Source organism: Platichthys flesus, chromosome 16 (genome assembly GCF_949316205.1).
Source record: "Platichthys flesus chromosome 16, fPlaFle2.1, whole genome shotgun sequence".
Classification (NCBI taxonomy): domain Eukaryota; kingdom Metazoa; phylum Chordata; class Actinopteri; order Pleuronectiformes; family Pleuronectidae; genus Platichthys; species Platichthys flesus.
This window is the reverse complement of record NC_084960.1, coordinates 10153020-10173405: the sequence shown is the minus strand read 5'-3', so window position 1 is coordinate 10173405 and position 20386 is coordinate 10153020. Positions and strand designations below refer to the sequence as shown.

Genomic DNA, 20386 nt, shown 5'->3' with positions numbered 1-20386 from the left:
TTCCATTATTTAGTCTACACTAATGCATATCAATGAAGGAAATAGGAGAAACACTCACACACTCAAAAATCAACAAAAACAGAATTTTTGTAACCTTCGTAATTGCAAATTTGTTTTTACAGGACTGCTGTTAGTTTTCGCTCACTGTACCGAATGAACTGACATCTGATAGCAGAATGTTTAAATGTACATCCTACTTGATTAGAATCAACCACATTACTCTGCAGATGATTCTAATTTCCTGTTATTTTACATGCATACTGGATTTTTACATTAGGGTTGGAGGTATTGCAAATAATGAGTCTGAAAAACACATGAGTTGCCTAATTCAATTTACGCAAAATATGTAAACTGTTTAGTTGCCCCCTGGGACGTTTCTCTGCCAGTCCAGTTCTCATCTCTCAGGTGTGTGATGGGTTTCCTCTGTGCATCAATGCAAAAGGGACTCAGATGTAACAATGGAACTTCTTCACTGAAGGCATTTGACACGTCACAGTAGGAGAAGCACAGATGTGAATAATAAAACATTGGCTGAATTGTATTTGCCTGTTTAAGTTTTCTTGGGGTGTGTGTGTGTGTGGGGGGGGGGGGCTGCAGCTTTTGAAAAGACCTGTAGTTTCAAATGACGTCATATTTAACTTGGTTTATAACACGTACCCTGTTGTAAACCTAATTGGTTTTGCTCCTCTTACATGTAAGGACATCAAAAATGTCTCTTGCCCTAATACACACACCTAAGGCCACAGATTGCTGGAAAAACTTAATAAGCATTGAAAAAATATAATTAAACTTTGCCTAAAATGGCTGAATCAGGACGAGGTATACAACAGATGCTGAACAAATAGGCCGTAGATGTGATGGTGAGATCACATCTGTCTTTTCATGGCAAGCGTCAAAAACAGCACAACCAACATCACACAGCAGCTTGAGGGTTACAGTTTAATGAAAAGAAGCCACTGTTTATTATGTATTTTATGTTAAGTCAGCATTTTACAAATCTGCTTGTGTCAATGTCACATTTCCACCAGATGGTGCATGTTCTTTGTAACTCAGGCTCCATCCGTTAACTGAAAAACACCATGGAGGCAACGTATTGGTTCATGAATCTAGCGACTGGCCCTTCTCATGCAGACCTCACTAAAACCTAAAGGGGTCCACTATTGTTGATTTCACCTGTTAGTCTCATTACAAATTACATGTACTCTTGTATCTTTACTAATTTAAACATCTACGACGTCTATTTGTGTGATCGTTTTTTATTAACCCTAATAACCCACATTTTCCAGCAGTAACACAGACCCGGTCTTAATTAGATAAAACTTAATTTCTGAGGTCCTGGTGAGGGTAACGATTCGGGTTTCACCGTCCACAATGAATGGAAGTCAATGCAAAGTCCCATCAATGAAAGCTGAGCAGGTGTGTGTTTGATATCTACGGAGGGATTACACCAATTGAAGGCGAGGACGTTTTGGTCATTCCTCTCCTTCTGACCCACTTTGAATGGGCTATGTGAAGTTTAGGACTTGGTTATAAGTTTGGCAGTTTGTTAGGGAGGGCTTTATACCAATGACTGTCCTCACTAAGATAGAAGTACGTTGTGTGTGTGTCTTTGTGCATACTCAACCCATGAGAGGTGAAAAGAAGAGATCTTATGACCTCTAGTGGACAGCGGCAGTAAGACTCAAGATAAGAATATTAACTTCTTCCCAATACAGATTTGAAACCACACAGACATTAACTTCACATTCCTTTCTTATCAGTTGTAAAGTTGTCATATTCAACATTTAGCACAAAATCAACAAGTTCAATAGAAGAAAACATAAGAGAAGGAAAACATGAAGATTTCAATTTTAATCACATTATTAACAATTCTATGAGCAATATACAGACTGAGCCCCGGCATCCGTTGAGCTAGATACAGTATCTGTTGTTCTTTAACATAGGGAACGGTAACCATGTCCCTACAGCATCATCTTTCCTTCTGTTAGGAGTTTGAGTTACCCGCAAACGCAAACACACACACACAATGATCAACCGACTTACTTGGCACCCAGGCCACTGTGTCTGTAGCTTGTTTGCTACACCGGTATCAGACAGACACATGAGCGGACACGTGGACGAGCAAACAGCGGGGCGGCCGCATGTGCAGGCTGTGTGCCTGGAAAGTTCAGTCTGAGTCTCACCGCCCCACCTGACGCTGCTGAGAGACCGGATTCATGTCAGAAGGCATTTCTTTGTTTTCTCTCTTGTTTGTCGTGTAAAAAAAAAACAAAAAACAGAAATAATAAAATGAAGGACGAAGTGCTGGAGCAGCAGACTGATGAAAATGTGGCTACGAAGATCTACTCTAAAACCACAGTCCCGCCTGCCGCCTCCAGGGCCGCTTTCAGTTTCTCTGCCTCTTCTTTGGATACGTTTGCCCGGATTTCCTGGGGAAGAGCCTCCACTAGTTTCTTAGCCTGGTTTAGGAAAGAGAAAAGAAAACATGTTACATGACAGGACCTGGTATAATGTCCTCGGCCTTTCCTGAAACACCACGACTCAAAATAAATCATAGAATTGTTAAAAGAGGGACCGAGATCATAGAAACAGTCTTTACAGCCTCAATAAAATCAAATCTTTTATAACAACTGTGTCTAAATATCTCAATATTAATGGTGAATGGCTTGTTCACATTTTTTATTATAGTTTGACCAAATAGAAAAGTAGAAAGTTGCCAGAGGAGGCGTACAGAGGGATTTTTATTGGCTCTACTTTGGTGCACTACTGGAGAGTGCAGGCTCATGATCTTGGATTTGATCTTTGTCACAATCAAATGTCAGTTCATAATTTTCATGCTCAATAAAACTAATTTATTTCAAATCTTAGCTTCACAGGCAAATCTAAATTAGCATTGCCCTTTATTGTAGGTCAAACTCAGATGTCTTAAAATAAATCCTACTTCTATATAATATGACTAACTTTGAGTTTGAGGACAGACTTGGTGTAATCTGATACAGTCACTAACCTGTCACTCTTTACATAAACAGTTTGGTGTGTCTATGGGCAAGATGCCTTTCTGGTTCGACATGTTGGTTCACTGGGTTTGTGTTGGTGTTCCCGAGCTGAACCGACTGTCAGCAATGCAAGCGAAATAAATTCATATTGTGTTTGTATATGTTTTGTCACAATGAAAGCTAATAGAGCACCGTCACACAAACGGCCCCTTGCAACTCATAGCAAATACTGCTCTTATGAGATCACTGTTATTATTAAAAGCCCTATAAAGTGGGGTATTGTTTCATTAACTGTGGGGTATTACGATACCTTTCTGGTACACATTGTTCTTTTAAATTACTCGGATCAGGACTGATCTCTAATGGTGACTTACCTGAACCAGATTCAATCCTTGAATGCAGTTCTTCACTTCCTTTATAAGTTTGACTTTTTCCGCCCCCTTTAATTCCGTCAATTTTACTGTGAAGTGAGTTTTCTCTTTCTTGGCCGGTACTTCCTCCTCGTCTGCAGCCTAGTTACACACAAGGGAGAGAAGTGCAAATTAATTTTTGCATTTGGAAAGATGACAATTAGCTGATGCTGATTCAATAAGCCTTTAAACTTTGCCATGAAAATGATAAAGAGTTAGGGAACCATCGATTTGACTTGATCTGGATTTTGTAGTGGTGCGTAACATTGTAAATAATACATTTAGAGTTGTGATAATTCTCACCTGAGCCAAAGGCATAGCTGCTGCACCCATCGGCATCATTCCAACATCCTGAATGTTCAGAGTTTTCTATGATCACAAAAAGAGTTAAGGATTAGTAGACATAAAAAAACGTAAAATCATCTATCCGAAGAGATCAACTGTGGTTTAAGCTTTTTCCCACAAACCTTGAGGAGCTCGTTGAGGTCCGACACCTCTAACAAAGTGAGGCTGGCTATGTCATTGACGAGCTGCTCGATTTTGGGGGAATACTGTTTGGGTGCTCCGTCTAACGGAGGGGCGAGGATGGCGTCTGAGTGGGTGGTGGGGCTGGTCCGCAGAAGTCTGAGTGCACACAGAGCCGGGGTCTGCCGCTGGAGGTGTTGCCTGGAAAATAAAATAAATTAGCTCATGTTCTCAGACACAGGAAACATAACTAGTGTGTAGAGTCAGCTAAGAACATCTGTAAGAAACATCTGGCATCAGGATATTCAAACTTTGTTCTCACTGATCAATCTGTGATCAGATTATCTAGAGATTTCGACAACAATACGTCCCCTTACGGAAGCAATGTTTTTACCCATGTATGAGGAATGCGAACTGGGAGATACCCGCTACATGTTGGTGCTGGTGCATATTAGGGGACAGATCCACTGATTCATTTCACATTAATTAACATTGCAAAACAGGGCATTTTTCAACATTTTCATTTATTATCCAAAGAATAATGCTCAGATAGTTTTTGACAATAAGGTGAATTGTCAGATCAAGATAAAGATAAATCAATACTCATATCAATCATTTTTATCTCGATAAATATGACATTATTGTTTCCTTAAGATCTTAGCACAAGTTTTTTGCTCCTGAGTGAAGTTGACGTCTTAAACTTTCCTCTAGAGCAGAGAAACATTTTTCTCAAATCTGTGGTAGATCAATCATGTGTTTTACCTCCTTACTGTGTTTGGACAGTGCACAAGTAATATCTAAATATATTAATCTACTTGTTGAAATCGTTGATCTTGAATACATAAAATCAAAAGCATATTTAGTGGACTGAGATTTGTGTACGTGAGACATAAATCTGTCAGATTTGATCATTTTCAAAGATTCTTAATTCCTGTCACTGCATGTAAAATTAAACATGCAACTTCCACTATTGCGTAGCAGAGATTTTGTACAATTTGAAAAATCTTTTAAAGTTTGAGAAGTGAAAAAAAAAACAGAAATAAGGCATTTGGGGGCTAATTTAACAATTAAAACTAAATGATCACGTGTAGAATAGTTTTGTCTTGGGTTGAGTTCTGTTCTCCACTGAGTGACCCAAGGAGCCCGCAGCCTTACAGGTACAATCAATGATCATCTGACAATCAAATGTGTGTCTCATGTCTGACTGCCAAACACATAGAAAGTGGTGCATTTCCATTCAGGATTTACTACTGACAATTCAAACGGTTGTACCCAAATCTTGATCTAAAGCAGACAAAATGTAATCCACATATTTATGTCACATTATTGTTTGCTCATTGTTTAGTGACACACAGACAAAAGGGAGGATGCTGCTTGAGGTTATTCAAGCACAAGTAACGTTGGTTTCTTGCAGCTCACTGTGACCTTGGCTGTCAGGAGCTGCCTCATCCCACAAAGAGGAAGCTAACAGCTACAACATTATGTTTGACTTTCATTCCATTATAAAAATCCAGCTGATAGTCAAGACGACATGTTTCACGAGTCTATTTGCTGGTGTTACATGATCATAGTGTTAAAGTCAGAAGGGGTTGAAGTCACCGAGCTAACGTTAGCTAATCTTCTTCACGCAAACACCAGGTTAAAAACAGCTAGCATCTTCACAACCGCAGATACAACACAGTAAATCCCACCAGCTACATGTTCAACACGCAGAACCAGCGGCGGAACTGTGTGTGTTTGTCTGCCCTTGAAGCGGCGGGACAGACGGGCACAGACGGTCAGTTACCGCCGCCGCTGCTGCAGCACCGGTGTTACGTGACCGGCTGCTGCCCGCCCGGGAGCACGTCACGTACCGGTGGGTGTTCGCCGCGACCCGCAGCGCGGTCCGGAGGCAGCGTGTGGAGCAGTACATGCTGGCCGAGAGCTGGAGCCGTTCGTCCCGGTGTCCTGGAGGATACGAGCCGAGCTTAAGCCACAGATGTTCCTTCAGGGTCCGCTGCTTCAAAAGCACATGGCGTCCTGACCTACCCAGAATGCCCTGCGTGAACTGTTCGAGCAACTACGGCAGCCCGTGAGGGACACCCGAATAACTATATAGTTAAATAAATACGAGCGCGCATAAGAATAATATAGTAGTTACAGTTATTAAGCCAAATGAAACAGTTTATAATTTGAGGACAAATATTCTTCCTCAACAGATTAATGTTTATTATTTTAACTTTAAACACTGGAAACTGGTTGAGTCAAGTAGAGTTACATTTGTTTATATTCATTTCAATAAATATTTGCAAAGTTTCAAACAGAAAACTTTAAATAGTGTTTAAGAGAAATACGATTATGGTTCATTATTAAAATCAAATTAAAAGATGGAAATATATATACGCAGACATAAATAAGATATAAATATATCAATAAAAGCACTGAAGTCTAGCCTGAATTCTATATTATACTGCGAAGCCAATGCAGAGAAACAGGTCCAGGTGAGATGCTGTCTCTCTTCCTGGTACTGGTAAAAAGAGTGGTCAGTTATGTCTTCATGATGACAATAAAGACAAAAATAGAGAGATGGATCATTTAAATATATAATAAACAATAGTTACTACACAATATTCAGACACAAATGTATTGAGAATTGAACTGATCTGTGTTGCTCGGTTCTTTTCTGGACTCTGAGGAGGAGCACAGATCAAATCCTCTTAACCAGGTAATCTCTGCCACCATCTGCTGTCAGTCACTCGCCACCGTTATGCCACTTCCCAGCTAATTTCTGTCAACCAGCACCAGTGAAGGAAAGAGGGAGAGAGCAAATCAATACATCTTCTGCTGGTGTACAGTAAAAGTGAGTGAGACATTCTCCTGCCTCTTTCCTTCAGATCATGCTGCTGTCTCCTCAGGCAGAGAGGAACTGGGAGGGCCTGTGTTCAATGCTTGAAGAAGTGTTGGAGGACCAGTCCCACAGGCAGCTGTTCGCCTTAGAGCTGGGCTCTGGAACCGGGCAGCATGTGATACGCTTTGCCCAGAAGATGCCCTTTGTCACCTGGCAGCCATCGGACATTAAGGAGGAGTCTCGAGACAGGTTTGTGTACGAGTAGAGAAAAAGAAAGAAATCACTGAAAATATCCAAATAGTTGGCTGCAGTAGTGATACTATCAACTGTGTTATAAGCTTCAGAAGGCAGGTTGAGCTCTTTCCAGCTCATAGAGTAAGATTGATATATGAGAATCTAAAGACTTTAGAGCCTTAAATGTAAAATTAATTCTGCATTACTGGATCACAGTATCAAGGCCTACATTGCTGCGACCCATGCCAAGACCATTCTGCAGCCTGTCCACCTAGACGCCAGCGAACCGTGGGAGAAATGGGCCGGCATTCCCCGCAGCTCCTGTGACGTTGTTATAGCCATTAACCTGCTGCAGTACAGCTCCTTCAAAACAGCACAGGTAAGTCTGGTTATCAAACAACAACTGAAGCTGTTGAGCTAATAGGCGATGAAAAATAATGACGCTGCGCCCAAGTGGTTCATTCATGAAATAGAACGTGAAAATGTATCCAATACCTGTTTCTGTCTGTTTTGTTCCAAGGGTGTTTTTAGTGGAGCAGGTCAGATCCTCAAACTAAATGGCCTTCTGATAACTTATGGGGTATGTGAAGGAAGCAGTTCTTAAGCCTAAGAAAGAAGCATCGTGTAAGTATGAAAAACAGCCTGTTAACATTTCTAAATCTTTGTTATGTTTCAGGCATATGCTATTAATGGCACCATCACACCAAGTTGTAACGAAAAACTGGATGAGGAGATTCGAAAAATGTGAGTGGACATCTGTTTCAATACGACATTAGAATAATGTGTTGTTTTGTCTGATGTTGAGAGAGTTATGTGTTTTATTCTGTTTAACAGGAATCCAGAGTGGGGTCTTCCGGATATGGATGTACTGAGACAGCTGGCCTATGGGAACGGGATTCGTATGGAGAGGATTGTGAGTTGTTAATTGTAGCCGGTGGTATTACTTTATAATAACCATGATGTTGCTGTTACACCTTTAACCTTTTTTTTCCAGATCGAGATGGAAGAATACTACAAATGCCTCATCTTCAGAAAAATTTAAGAAAAAGCCAAACTGCACAAAGGAGATTTAAAAATATTCTTATTTGTATACTGTAAAGCTTGTATTGACTTTTATAAAGGTTGTTAAACCATTCACGTCTGTGTCTTTTTAAATTCGATAGAAGTGAATAGAAAAAAAGATGAGCCAGGTGGACAATAGGAACCAGATATTTATTAAATATAATTTGAAAATTACTTTGTAAGTCAGACAGATCAGTATGATGGAATAAAGAAGTTCACAGATGGCAACTGAACGGCAACAGAAATCACTGATTGGGGGTGTGATACATACATACATGCAGCACATCATGTCACCCTGCAATAACTTCTAATCATCTGGAGAGCAAAGTACACTTGAAAAAATAATAAGAAAGCCCACCTGTAGTTATTATGTTGTTAGCCTCAATTGTGACTGTTATAACTAGATGCAAACACGATGCAACATCCCATGCTTTGTTATGTTCTCATGGTATATTCCATTAGTTATTTTAATAAAAAGGGTGGCCTGATGCTTTTAGAGTTTTTGGATTGCTATAGTATGTCAATTGAATGGTTTCTTGTTGTTTGATTTCAATGACATCAATATTAATGTAGATTTACTGAGGATAAAACAACCATCAAGCTACTTTTCTCATGTCCCTGTTTCATCATCTCAGAAACAACATTAAAACACTTAAAAGTCCAAGCAGTGCACAACAAATAAATGCCAAAGCAAGATAAGAGGACCCAAGTGTGTGAGTATCTGTGCGCATGGAACGGATGGAACTGAAAACTACAACTGGAATGTCAAGCTGTGAACCTGATGGACGTGGAGAGTTAGCGCCGTTCATTTTAGGGCCTGTGACTGCGATCCCCAGACAGTTATTTTTCCACAGAGCCATAACCTTTCAAAAAAGCACAAACCCTGCTGTCTCTCAGGTGCTCCCCAAACTGAGATAATTAACTTCCAATCCAGAAAATAATTGAAATTTAACATGCAAATTTTGCTTTAGAAAAATATGAGACAAAGGACGGTTATATTTGTTTTCTTCTCGTTTGTTATATTTTCTTATTCATATTTAACTTTAATACCACAACTATTTCTGAGCTTCAGTTATTAATTTAATAAGGAAGTACTAAATACATGTCAGGTGGAAAGAGGGACGAGGAGGGTGGAGGGGATCTGGGTTAAGGTGCCCTCTCTCATAGCTTCCACCTCAGGTTCCCGTAATTCAGTGGGGGAGAGGCAAGGAGCGCATTATCATCACAATATTTCACGTTTGCCACAACATCATAGCTAGGTGGAAGGTTGGAGGTGTGTGTGTGTGTTTCCAGAGGGCATCCTGAAAGTCCAGAGAGAGAGAGGAAAGACCAAAGGAAGAGAGAGGGCGTAGTGTGTGGGACTCTGGCGCCTCAGGGCTTTCAGTCGAAGGAGATGAGCTGTGCCTCTGCGCTGCCCGGCACAGCCTGAGGGGTCTGCTGCTGCGCCACCTGCTGCTGTTGCTGCTGAGGGGCACCGGGGGGAGCCACCTAACAAGAAAGGGACAAACAAGTAAAAAGAGGGAAATTAATGACAATCGGCAGAACCTGGAAAGTAAAAACACATATTTTGATGTCAGTTTAGTGTGCTGGAGTGTTTATGCACAACTAATAATTAACAACTGACCTGCTGGTACATGGGCTGCTGGCCTGGCATGTATGGCTGTTGGGGGGGCATATTGGGGTCCTGTCCTGGCAATGCTGAAATCATGTTCTGCATGGGGTATGGCTGGTAGCCCATATAACCCATACCATTCGTGGGTGCAGGCTGGGACATGGGAGGCATACTCTGGGCCTGAGAGACCACATTCTGCACAGAACCAGGATCAAGATTAGAAAGACAGTTCCTTAATACAAAATATTTGTGTTCAGAAACTGGGAGACAATCAGACCTGGTAGCCCTGTGTGGGTGTGGGTTGATAGTTGGAGTAGGGTGGACTTGTATTGGGTGGAGCCTGACCAGGTGGAGGACCAGGCTGCCCGTTTGTTCCCGCAGGCTGGTACATGTACGCGTTAACCATATTCGGATCTGGATGAAGAGCAGACAATCAGTCACACACAGGAGAACACTTAGTCAAACACGATTAAGAATTAAATCAAATACTTAATAACCAAACATAGAACATTTTCTATTTCTGAAGCGATCAAGAATATATCAAAGCATCTTTATCCATCTTCTTGTTGAGCTCCTCACCTGTGGGAGGGCCGGGCATGGCCTGATACTGTGGAGGTGCAGCCTGCCCAGGCTGGTTCATATAGATGTTATGCATTGGTGAACCCTCCACAGAACCAGCAGGGCTGAAGGTGCCTGGGTAGCTGGGTGGAGCACCAGGCTGGTACACCACCCCTCCTGCCACGTTCTGGGGCAATGACTGCATCTGTGTAACAGCAAATGCAGAAGATTTTTGACATTTGTTCTAAAAGAAGAAACTTATGGTGATGTAAATGTCTTCTACTATATTTTAATTATAACACAGGTGTCTACAGCTTTTGATGTCAGACATTGTTACTGGCCAACTTAAATAATGCACTTTAATCAATCCTCTAATATGATACATGAGATGAAATAGCGGTTGTTTTCCTAAATAGAGACCACTGTGCTGAGAGAGGGTAGGGTAACGTCTGGACTAGTAGAATGTGGTGATGATGAAGAAGTTCTCTGTGGATGTGGAGCTGGTGAGATCAGCAGAACCAGTGTTACAGACATCAGTCCACAGTGTGTACCTGGGCGTAGGGCAGAGAGAACGCAGGCATCTGTGCTCTCATCTGGATTGTGTGCTTCTGCTGCTCCAGGCGCATCTGCCTCTCCTTCTCCTGCTCCTGGAGGCGCTGGATGGCCAGCTGTCTTTGCATCTCCAGGTACTCCTGCAGTTCAGTGACAAAGACCTCTGAGTACGGTAATAGAATAGAGTACCAATCTGCATGCTAATCGCAGAGCATCATTTGGTATACCTGTTTTTTCTGCCTCATTATCTCCAGTTTTTGTGCCAGCTGGATCTGTCTCTGCCTCTCTGATTCTTCTGCAGCACGACGCAGCTTCTCCCTGTGTTCGTCACGAAGGGCGTTGAGAGCTGCCCGGGCATCACGCACCTGAGCCAGCTTGTCCTGCAGCCCCTCATAGTACACTGCAATGTCATAGTTCAGAGGGTTTGACGCACAGAGAGACAGAAATAGGTGCAAACACACTCCTGAAAAGCTAACACTCACATCGTTTCTCATCCAGCTGGTTGAGGATGTCCAGGAGCTGTGGATGCATGTTGTTGATGGACTGGAAGAGGGAGAGCACAGCACTGTCATTGGTGATGCTGCGTCCACGCATGTGGTTGCTTTTCATCCGGTTAAGGAAAGTGGAGACGGCGTTCTGCAGAGCCTTCAGAAACTGATCATGGTCCTCCTCCGACTCCCCGTTCTGGTACTGCTGCTTAAGGCAGAGACAAGAGGGAGGCAAAGAGCAGAGAGTCATTCGTGGTTTGCCTTTTTCCCTTCAGCTAAACATTAAAATACTGCTTCTTACATCCACCCTCATCATAATATTTCAATATACCTCCACTATGCTGACTGGCTGGACAGGGACATGAGTTTCTACAGGCTGAGTGATTGTTGGCACAGGCTCAGCCAGTGGCACAGGGGCAGGGGCTGATGGGGTGGGACTTTTGCGAGCCTCTTCCTGTTTCTTCTCCCAGTATGTTCTGTTCAGGTAGCGGGCCAGCTGGAACATTGTGACAGACATATTAGTATTGTCGAGATGTAGCGTTTCCATTTATCTATAATAACAAAGGTTTTAAAGAAGAGAAGGACAACATTTGTACCTCAGGGTCGACATCTTCAGCTGATGGAGCAGAGGAGTTCTAGAGAGAGCACAGTACAGTAGATAATATATTTCATACTAGTAATATTATAAAATAATAATAAAGAATATTCGCCTGCAACAATAATTAATTTAACCAGAAGACAATTCTAACCACAGGGGAGGTGTAGAGGGTGCTGACTGGTGGTGCTGAGGAGGTCACTGGGGTGGGATCAGCTTTGGGATACACCGAGTACGAGTTCTTATGCCTCTGTAAAAACACACAGCTATGGGTCAGTTTATTTCTGTAAACTGGCTGTAAAAACACAAAGTCAACACTTTGGTTCGTGACCCACCGCGCGCTCCTTCTCCTCAGCCTCACTTTGGGACAGGGCAATGGCCAGCTGCAGTTCTTCCTCCTCCTGCAGGGCGGCCTCATCTCTCTTGGGGGGCATCTGGTCAGAGAGAAGTGGTGAGACCAAGGGAGAAAAAAGTGAGAACTGTAAAGTTAACCATTTTATTTCCCCATAAATATAGTTTTTAAACAGTTACCTGCGACTGCTGGGACAGTGGGCTGGTCAGGTACTCAGGAGGCAGTTCAGGAGTACCTGTGGTACTCGGGGCTTTGACTTCAGCTTTCCTAAGTGGGGGAGAGAGGGAGGGGTGGCTGGTGGGGCAAAAGGGATGAGGGAAGTCAGACAACCTTGTAAATCAGAGAAGAGCATTCCACCAAACCAAAAAACAGAACAATACAAGCAAGCAACAGCAGAATGCATACGACTTTTAACAATAAAATATTATCTAAATTTTGTATTGCAATAACGCGTTTTTAAGTTATTATTCTTAATTTCTATGGCTATGTGGGATTATTTGTGCTGGAGATCAGGTCAGTTAGGCTCATTACCGCTGGGCTATGGCTGCTTGTTCAGGACATTATTCTACTGTTTGAGCTACATCCCTAAAAAACGTTTATAAGATTATAGATGGGCAAAGCTTTTCAGGTTGAGTGACATAAAACTACACAAGGCAGTGCATTAAATCTATGAAATCTCTCGGTGATCAAGCACAGAAAGAGGACAATCTACTAGTGTGTGTCTAACCTCAAACTAAACTAAAACAATAACACAACATGGGCAGGATAATAATTATCAATACCAGAAATGTCAGGCTGCTGCTAACAATGCTAATGAAGTATTAGCATGGAGAGGATCACCATACTTTATACTTTTCCCAGGACTCACTTGTTGAGCAGCTCAAAGCAGGGCTCACAAACACGCACTTCCTTCTCAATGCCGAACTTCGGAATGGTGGAGTACTTAGACGAACACTTGCCACAGAAAATCTGGCCACAGGCTCGACAGTGGTGCTGGAAAAGCACGGGACATAAATAGAGGTCAACTTCCTCACATGCGCAACAGACATAGCACTCAACACACACACACACACACACACACATATCTGTAACTGAAAGAAGGAAACCATAAAACTGCAAGAGACCTAGTTACACTAAAGCCTGGCCTACCTTTCTTGTCATGACTCCAAACTGGACTCTGCACCGATGGCACTCCTCAGCATCAACCCAGTCTGGGGCCTAAAAAACAAACAAACATCAAACACTACTGACATGATGACTAACTGGAGCCTGGTTTACGTTAACATGGAGGTTATCCTCTATTCCTGACCAGCATCACCTTCATAAGTGTTATTTTACTACAAAATGAATGCTGCTTCTACAGAAAACACAATTTCATAAACCTGAATCAACCACAGTAAATTATCAATAACTACATGTCTCACTCTCTCAGCTGCAAACATTGCGTCACTCTCCTTAAACTCAGGGAACACATGACCTGTTGAGAAAAGAAAAACAAAAATGTTAAACAAACACACCAAATTCAAAATTAAGTTCAAGCCTGAGTCCTGTTTTAAACCAGTATGTTTATTTTTAGGGCCCGAGCACCGAACAGTAGGAGACAGTGGGAGCCCTGGTTATTTGTATTATTTATTCCAGAAATAAAACTAAAGACTTTTTTATAATTTCTATGTCCTTATTGGCTGTCTGAATTAAATGGCTTTTAAATAGTTGCAGATACCATAGTGAACATATATTGAAAGTGACAATAACAGGATACATTTTTTATCAAAGCATTGTTGGAAATGACTACCTGAATAACTAAATGTACCATTGAATTTGTCTATGGTTAAAACAGGGTCTGAACACATTAATGTAGGGAATTGGGTAAGATTGAATGAATACAAATAGTATATGAGCATTTGGCCACTTACCTTCCACTTTCATGATCTGATAAGTGTCTTGAACCACCTTGTATTTGGGTTCATTGCGGAAGGCGTGAGCCCAGGCCTGGATCAGGTAAAGGATCTTGTTTCTGACATTAGTTTCAGTCTGTTCCTGGTGGAAGAAGAACCACAGAGTAAAGGAAATGTATATATCTAAAAAACATACCTTTAAATCCTTCTTATTTTTATGTTCTATCACTCCGTTGTTGAATAACACTGATATGAGTGAGCAAACTGCGTCAAGCAGCACTTTGTCTGATGGCAAGAGGTCAGGGGGGGAACTCCCTTGCTTTCTGAAAAATTCTGCTGTCACAAGTCAGTGACATCATCAGGAAGAGGAACCGACATTGGCTGCGAGGATCCAATCAAATATTGCCTGCTCACGCTGCACTGCAGCCACCTGCCCCACAGCAGGGAACAGTTATCCAGTCAAGAGAGCTGGAGGGAAGGTGGTGAGACAACTCTACCTGACTCAAGTCTGTTGAGATGTTAAAGTAACTGTCTCTAAACATTCCTCTTCTTGTTTTAGAGAACTAATATGTAATTGCACAGACATTAACTTAATAAGAGGTCAAACTATTAGTTATTAGGTAAGTTAGTTAGTAGAAGATTTGCTGTTTACCCCTGTTAACTCCATTGTAAGTCAATCATTTCAAATTGTTACTCTGCACTCTAATAAATAGTCATACGCATTTTTCACTTAACATTCAATTCAATGCATAGAGAAATATTATAATTGGTTTAGATGATAATCATCCATAATAAAACAGCACAGTATGATGCCCAAGACATAAATAAATGCAATGACCTTGAGCAGATCCTTCAGTTCCTCCATAGTTTGTTTACTTGCCACCTCATCATGGACTGTTTGGCCACAGTTCTTCACAACTGACTCAAGCACCTAAGGGACGGAGACCATAGCATTACTCACTACCATAACTATGTTGTGCGTATTTCATGTGTGGCAGCTCTCTCCCAAAAATAAGCAAACCATTAAAAAATAAATATACAGCAGAACGGTAGGTTTTCCTGTTAACTTACTTAAATTTGTACATGTTCTTTATTTTTTTTTCACCAGCAGTGTAATGTTTTACCTCCAGTGCGTACAGGGCAACGTGTGGATTTTTGTCATTCAGCTTCTTCTTAATGGCTCCGATGGCATATTTAGCCCTGTAAGGACAAAAAAACAAATATTGCTCAGTAGTTTTCTTTATCTAAAAATATAAAAACAAACCGTCAAATGAACTGTTTTAATATTAAAGCTGACAGAGATTAGCAATTACTCACTGTGTGTCTCCTTGTCGAATGAGATCACAGATCTGCAGGATGGATTCCCAGTCTGTCTCCAGCAGCAGCTGACTGGTGGCTTTATCTGAAATTAGTACAGGTGGGATTACTGTCTGCCTAATGTCCACCACAAAGTTTCTGCAACACTGAACCAACATGTCATTAAAATCTGCAGATTTCCTATATTCCAAAACTCAGACACTTTATAGACTTGCTATGACTTTATGGAGACCATGTTAATCTGAGCTTTTTATGTTGATGAAACACAAATCTGTTCTCAGTTGTCAGTTAATTAGGGACGCCTGACACTTAAACTGTTAGCTACGTCCTTCTTGAAGGTTATGCTCAGATTTATTGAAGTTGTATCAGAGAGCTTTAATATTTGGTCATTTTGGGGGCTTAAGTTTGTAGTGCAGTTAAATTACAATTCATTATACAGAGAATGTCTCTTATCTACAATTTGAACTTATTGATATAGGGATAATAAAGAGGTTACTAAGCGCTTGGCTCAACATCATGTGTATGTATTTTATTCTCTTATAACTTTGTCTTTAACGACTTACTGCAACCACAACATGATGTTTTCCCTTTAAGGATTGCACCACAGAAATTACTGTGGTATTAGAACAGATAATGCATTCTGTCTTTTGACAGAGCGTAAACTGAACACAAGTAAACTGAATACAAATTAACTAATCGTAAATAAATGTTGTCTTAAAGTTTAAAACAAAATGCCTAAATTTAAATAACATAATATTTTGAGGATTTTTATTGTCTTAATAACTGCAAATATTGCTAAATGGGGGCCTGAACTCATTCCTTATATGTCAACTTATTCCTGACTTATGTTTAGTCTCAGAACACAAGGTAGTTGGCTGCCTCGATCCCAAAGGTTTCAATCCGTGGTCTGTGGTTATCTGACTAACTGTATTTTTGGTTATATGGAAATATGCCCTCCTATGGCACAGTGTCTCTTTATACTCCCATGGGGCTTTAGATGAGGTCTATCCTTCGGGCCTGAACTTGAGGCAATACTATATATCTAACTTACATAAAACGGTCATACCTTAACACGTGTGTCTTTCTAAATGTCTTAGTGTTTCAAATGACCATGCCACTACACAGAAAGTGGTTTATCGACTGGGATATTATGGTCTGTCAGCTTATATGTAACCCAGGGGCTTATCATTAATCTGCCAACTAGAATTAGGATGCTGGTAAATTATTTACCACTTGTTATTACTTTAACTTCGGGTATTATCTGCTTTGATTATCTCTCTATTTCCAGCTGGATTAACGAATCCACCTTCGCCTACAACATGGTTAGACACATTTAATTACATGTATCGTTAGATCGTGCAGGAGTAGGCTAATCCCTGCGGTGTAAGATTTAAATTTGACAACTGCCATCTAAAATAAAGAGTTAATAATATCCAGGGAAACATGGATCTCAAAATGGAAGAGATTTGCAGCTAGCTGATAAACCTGTTGGATCATAAACACCAAGACAACACAACAAGTCAGACATGATGACACTTTGCTTAGATGCCTGCCACAGAGGGACTAACACAACACAACGTCTAACGTTCAAGTATTGTCTTGTCAGAACCGAATCGACAGGTTTTTTTCTTGGCTAATAGCTGAACGATAAAACAAAGGACATGGATTTGATGAGATCCTGATCCGAATAGACTTGATGACAAACGAGATTTTACCAGCTAACTGGCCAGATAGCTAAAAGGTAGTTCGCCTAAACCGGGATCCCAAACAATGGCAACGAATGTGTTAGCAGGCTAAAATTAGCTGGCCCGAGAGCCAGAGCCAGAGCCACAGCCCCAACGTCTGTCAAAACAATGCGCTGGGAGACGTCGTACATTGACTCTCACTTGGCGGATAACCCGTCAACTTGACGAACGGGCGGATAACTCACCGATCAGCCTCTCAAATGTGCCTCCGCCTTTCCCCATGTTCGATTCGGAGCGTCAAAGTCGCTGTCGAGTCTCTTGTTTGGTCACCGGAGCCTGGTACTACCACCGCTAAGGTTAGCCTGTTAGCTTCTCTGTTAGCCACGGAGCACAGCTGTACTGCTCTTCCTACTTCCTGCTTCCGGCGCAGAAACAGCGAGGTGGAGGGATTTGCTCCCCCTAATGACTGAAACATGAAACAGCAGGTCGATTTTTTTTCATCTAAATTGTTAGAATTTACGTTTCCTTCTCCCTATAATGTGCCCTTTATATTTAAATACTTCATATTTACTACGGGAGCAGGTCCTGTACGGAGGCCACCATGTTTTTCACAGTAGCCCAGACTGGAGAAACTAGGTGGGGGGGTATTCAGCTCCAAACGCAACTTCACCACTAGATGTCACTAAATTCATGCACGCTGAACCTTTATACACTGTTTGAAAGGCAGTAATTAACTTTTTATTTTCAATTTCAGAATGAAATTTGATTACTCAACTGCATTTTGAGAGGGGATACAACACTCATTATTACACTGTGTTTGTTTGAAGACATGGAGTTTCCAAATCCCCAAGTTATAATTTAAGTGGTTCTCAACTAATCATAAAGCCATTCAGTCTCAAGAGCCATTTCTTTAGACATTGTTTCTTTTATTTTGAAAGAGGCCCATTGATACACCGTATAAATTCAGACGTATATCCCCAGAAAATACTGTAACTCTGGTGAGCTAGCAACATGGTGATGTCAAACTCCTCCTCCATTGTTCTGTGGTTGGCCCTGTGGAGAATTTAGCTCCTCAATCAATAACAATCAGTGGGATGAAATTGTACAATAATTGTGTTGTTGCACTGATCATTTACTGTGTAACTAGTGCACTTGTCTCACTTTGTTTTTCCAATAGCACAGATTGTCTTACTGTATTCACAGAATTACTCTACCAGCCCTGGTATAGGCCTGCTTAGGTCATGAATGAGTCACTACCTGGCACTTGGAACACTGATGCCCATTGTTATTGTTGCGTTGTAGTGCTCTATAATGTGGCATTGTGGTGCTCTGTCCTCTGCTGTCACAAACAGAAAGAAAATCTGATGTAACAATCTGTACAATGTAAACCCTCATAAATGTGTCAAAATTTACTGTTAATACAGGGTGTGTCTTATCTATAATGTAATGTTTTTTTATTTAGCTTGTAAAGGCAAAAACTGATTCAACTTCAGGACATTTTATCATTTCATTTTTGTGAAATTGTTTTGGAAATTCAAATTTAATCTGAATCTGAATGAAGAATGTCTCACGAATATATATTTTTTTACTTTGGCCTGAGACATCCCACATTACATTGACACTGACTTATAGACACACACTTCTCATACAAACACACACACACACACACACAAACACACACACGCACACACAAACACACACACAGAGGGAGTATGTGACTTTCACATTCTTAGAATTGATCTATTTTAATATCATTTAGCCTTCAGCCTTATTATTGAGTTCTTGTCCATTGTGATTATGACTGATGAGTTAGATGTGTTTTGAGATCAATCAAGCTAAGACAGTCAGGGTTACTGTATTTGGATTTCCAAGATTTTCATTAAATACTATAAAAATTATATGTATTGTCCCTGGGACAGAGTCGCTGTGAGAGGGAGGAGGACGGAGCATCACACACACACACAAACATAGTATGGCACCACCAGCAATGTTAACACACACCCATTGTTCTATTGTTCCACTCAGCAGAACGCATATAATCATTTACATAAATGAGCCTAACAAAGATTTGCCTTTTAGAAGTACTACTTCTTTCTAACCCATATGGTTGTATGATTTTTTTTTAAAGGATTTTATATCAGTAATCAACGAAGATTTTGACACACACACACATTTTCTTCTGAGGAGATTCGGACAACCAAAACTTTATTGTATTTTACACCGACAGACAGAGAATAAAGGGTTATTTGAGGATATCAGGTATGAAATCATAGAATGAGTTCATTTTTCTATAAACAGCCTCCTATGGCTTTTCAAAGAAAAAAGCAAACTGGTATAACATTAAATATAAAATCATTACAAGGAGCAAAATCAAGAGGAGATAAAACAGGTTTGTCATCTTTTTGGGCAGATCTGTGAGACTTGATCGTATTCAGATTCGAGGAACTTAGACGTAACCTTTAACTTGTGAGGCAGGTGCCCTGCGGGGACTACTTTCTCCACTGCTGAAAGTGGGAGAGCCTGGGAGACCAGGGGGACTTGACCCAGCATACAGCAGAGATCCTCCAATGAGGAGCAAGGCTGAGGCCCCCCAGCCAATGTAAAGGGCAGGGCCAAGCTCTCGCTTGTGTGGAGCTGCTACATGTGGGTCGTAGAAATCCCTGATGATGGAGTGAGCAGTCCAGCAGACGGGCACAAGGTAGAGGAACCCTGCAATGGCAAAGAGGGTTCCAGAAATGCGGGCAATGCGGGCTTTGAGGCTGTTTACACCGACACACTTAGTGCACTTGACTCCTAGGACCCCCAGAGACAGAGCCAGGCCGCAGAGCAGGACGGAGAAGACAGTGAGACCCCGGGCCGCCTGCATGTCACTGGGCAGAGCCAGCAAGCTGTCGTACACCTTACACTGGATCTGACCTGTGCTCTGCACAATGCACGTCATCCAGAGACCCTCCCAAATTATCTGAGCCGTCACTATGTTATTACCGATGAAGGCAGTGACCCTCCACAGGGGGAGGGAGCAGACTATCGCCCCACTCACCCAGCCCACAAGGGACATGATCAGGCCCAGCAACTGCATGCCTGTTGTTGCCATGGTGACAGATGTTGTTTGGATCAAATCGAATGGTCTTTGTTTTTTGATCAGTCTCTGTTTGTTGCGGAGGCCTCAGTTATAGTTCCACAATAGAAATGTGACTGTCTACAGTTCTGCAAATGTCGTGCTCCGACACTGGATCCTCAAACTTTGGGGCGGGTATCCTGAAATTCAGAAAAACAATAAGAATCAATTTAAATACAGTTATACTCAGCAGCATAAACGGAGTTGAAAATACAAAGTT

General features: G+C 41.4%; 4 protein-coding genes across 8 annotated transcripts; 1 reads left to right on the top strand and 3 right to left on the bottom strand.

The window, feature by feature from the left end:
- Positions 1–1831: 1831 nt before the first annotated feature.
- On the bottom strand, positions 1832–5930 carry mrpl12 (mitochondrial ribosomal protein L12). Its single transcript, XM_062408850.1, has 5 exons — positions 5725–5930; positions 3874–4072; positions 3710–3775; positions 3371–3508; positions 1832–2459 (listed from the first exon to the last, which is right to left on the bottom strand). The coding sequence occupies exons 1-5, from the start codon at positions 5781–5783 to the stop codon at positions 2343–2345; spliced, it is 579 nt and encodes a 192-aa protein (XP_062264834.1). The 5' UTR covers positions 5784–5930; the 3' UTR covers positions 1832–2342.
- A 541-nt stretch (positions 5931–6471) lies between these two features.
- zgc:103625 (methyltransferase-like 26 B) lies at positions 6472–8067 on the top strand. Its single transcript, XM_062407373.1, has 6 exons — positions 6472–6947; positions 7149–7311; positions 7453–7512; positions 7609–7676; positions 7767–7845; positions 7927–8067. Exons 1-6 carry the CDS (start codon positions 6748–6750, stop codon positions 7972–7974), a joined length of 618 nt encoding a protein of 205 aa, XP_062263357.1. The 5' UTR covers positions 6472–6747; the 3' UTR covers positions 7975–8067.
- Positions 8068–8125: 58 nt separating this feature from the next.
- Positions 8126–17454, bottom strand: hgs (hepatocyte growth factor-regulated tyrosine kinase substrate). 5 transcript variants are annotated; one of them, XM_062407368.1, is made up of 20 exons: positions 17294–17454; positions 15364–15448; positions 15171–15246; positions 14885–14977; positions 14065–14188; positions 13576–13628; positions 13301–13369; positions 13020–13144; positions 12331–12445; positions 12135–12233; positions 11954–12049; positions 11801–11839; positions 11536–11700; positions 11199–11412; positions 10944–11116; positions 10716–10856; positions 10186–10369; positions 9884–10020; positions 9619–9801; positions 8126–9482 (listed from the first exon to the last, which is right to left on the bottom strand). In XM_062407368.1, the coding sequence occupies exons 1-20, from the start codon at positions 17328–17330 to the stop codon at positions 9375–9377; spliced, it is 2316 nt and encodes a 771-aa protein (XP_062263352.1). In that variant the 5' UTR covers positions 17331–17454; the 3' UTR covers positions 8126–9374. The 5 variants fall into 5 exon arrangements, with proteins under 5 accessions (XP_062263352.1, XP_062263353.1, XP_062263350.1 ...); XM_062407369.1 differs by having other exon boundaries at positions 11199–11409; XM_062407366.1 differs by having other exon boundaries at positions 12135–12258; positions 12332–12445.
- A 1778-nt stretch (positions 17455–19232) lies between these two features.
- Positions 19233–20144, bottom strand: cldnk (claudin k). Its single transcript, XM_062407372.1, has one exon. It carries the CDS (start codon positions 20140–20142, stop codon positions 19495–19497), a length of 648 nt encoding a protein of 215 aa, XP_062263356.1. The 5' UTR covers positions 20143–20144; the 3' UTR covers positions 19233–19494.
- Positions 20145–20386: the final 242 nt, after the last annotated feature.

Bases quoted from the DNA above. Each gene is read 5' to 3' on its own strand.
- hgs (XM_062407366.1), bottom strand. From the start codon at position 17,330: ATGGGGAAAGGCGGAGGCACATTTGAGAGGCTGATCG. The intron at 11,413-11,535 runs GTATATTGAAAT...CTCTGCCTTAAG, and splicing joins AGCCAGTCAGCATAGTGGAG to CAGCAGTACCAGAACGGGGA. The intron at 11,117-11,198 runs GTGAGTGTTAGC...ATGACATTGCAG, and splicing joins CCAGCTGGATGAGAAACGAT to TGTACTATGAGGGGCTGCAG.
- zgc:103625 (XM_062407373.1), top strand. From the start codon at position 6,748: ATGCTGCTGTCTCCTCAGGCAGAGAGGAACTGGGAGGGCCTGTGTTCA. The intron at 6,948-7,148 runs GTTTGTGTACGA...ACTGGATCACAG, and splicing joins AAGGAGGAGTCTCGAGACAG to TATCAAGGCCTACATTGCTG. The intron at 7,513-7,608 runs GTATGTGAAGGA...GTTATGTTTCAG, and splicing joins GCCTTCTGATAACTTATGGG to GCATATGCTATTAATGGCAC.
- cldnk (XM_062407372.1), bottom strand. From the start codon at position 20,142: ATGGCAACAACAGGCATGCAGTTGCTGGGCCTGATCATGTCCCTTGTG.
- mrpl12 (XM_062408850.1), bottom strand. From the start codon at position 5,783: ATGTACTGCTCCACACGCTGCCTCCGGACCGCGCTGCGGGTCGCGGCG. The intron at 4,073-5,724 runs GTACGTGACGTG...TTTATTTTCCAG, and splicing joins GTCGCGGCGAACACCCACCG to GCAACACCTCCAGCGGCAGA. The intron at 2,460-3,370 runs GTAAGTCACCAT...TTCCTAAACCAG, and splicing joins AAGGATTGAATCTGGTTCAG to GCTAAGAAACTAGTGGAGGC.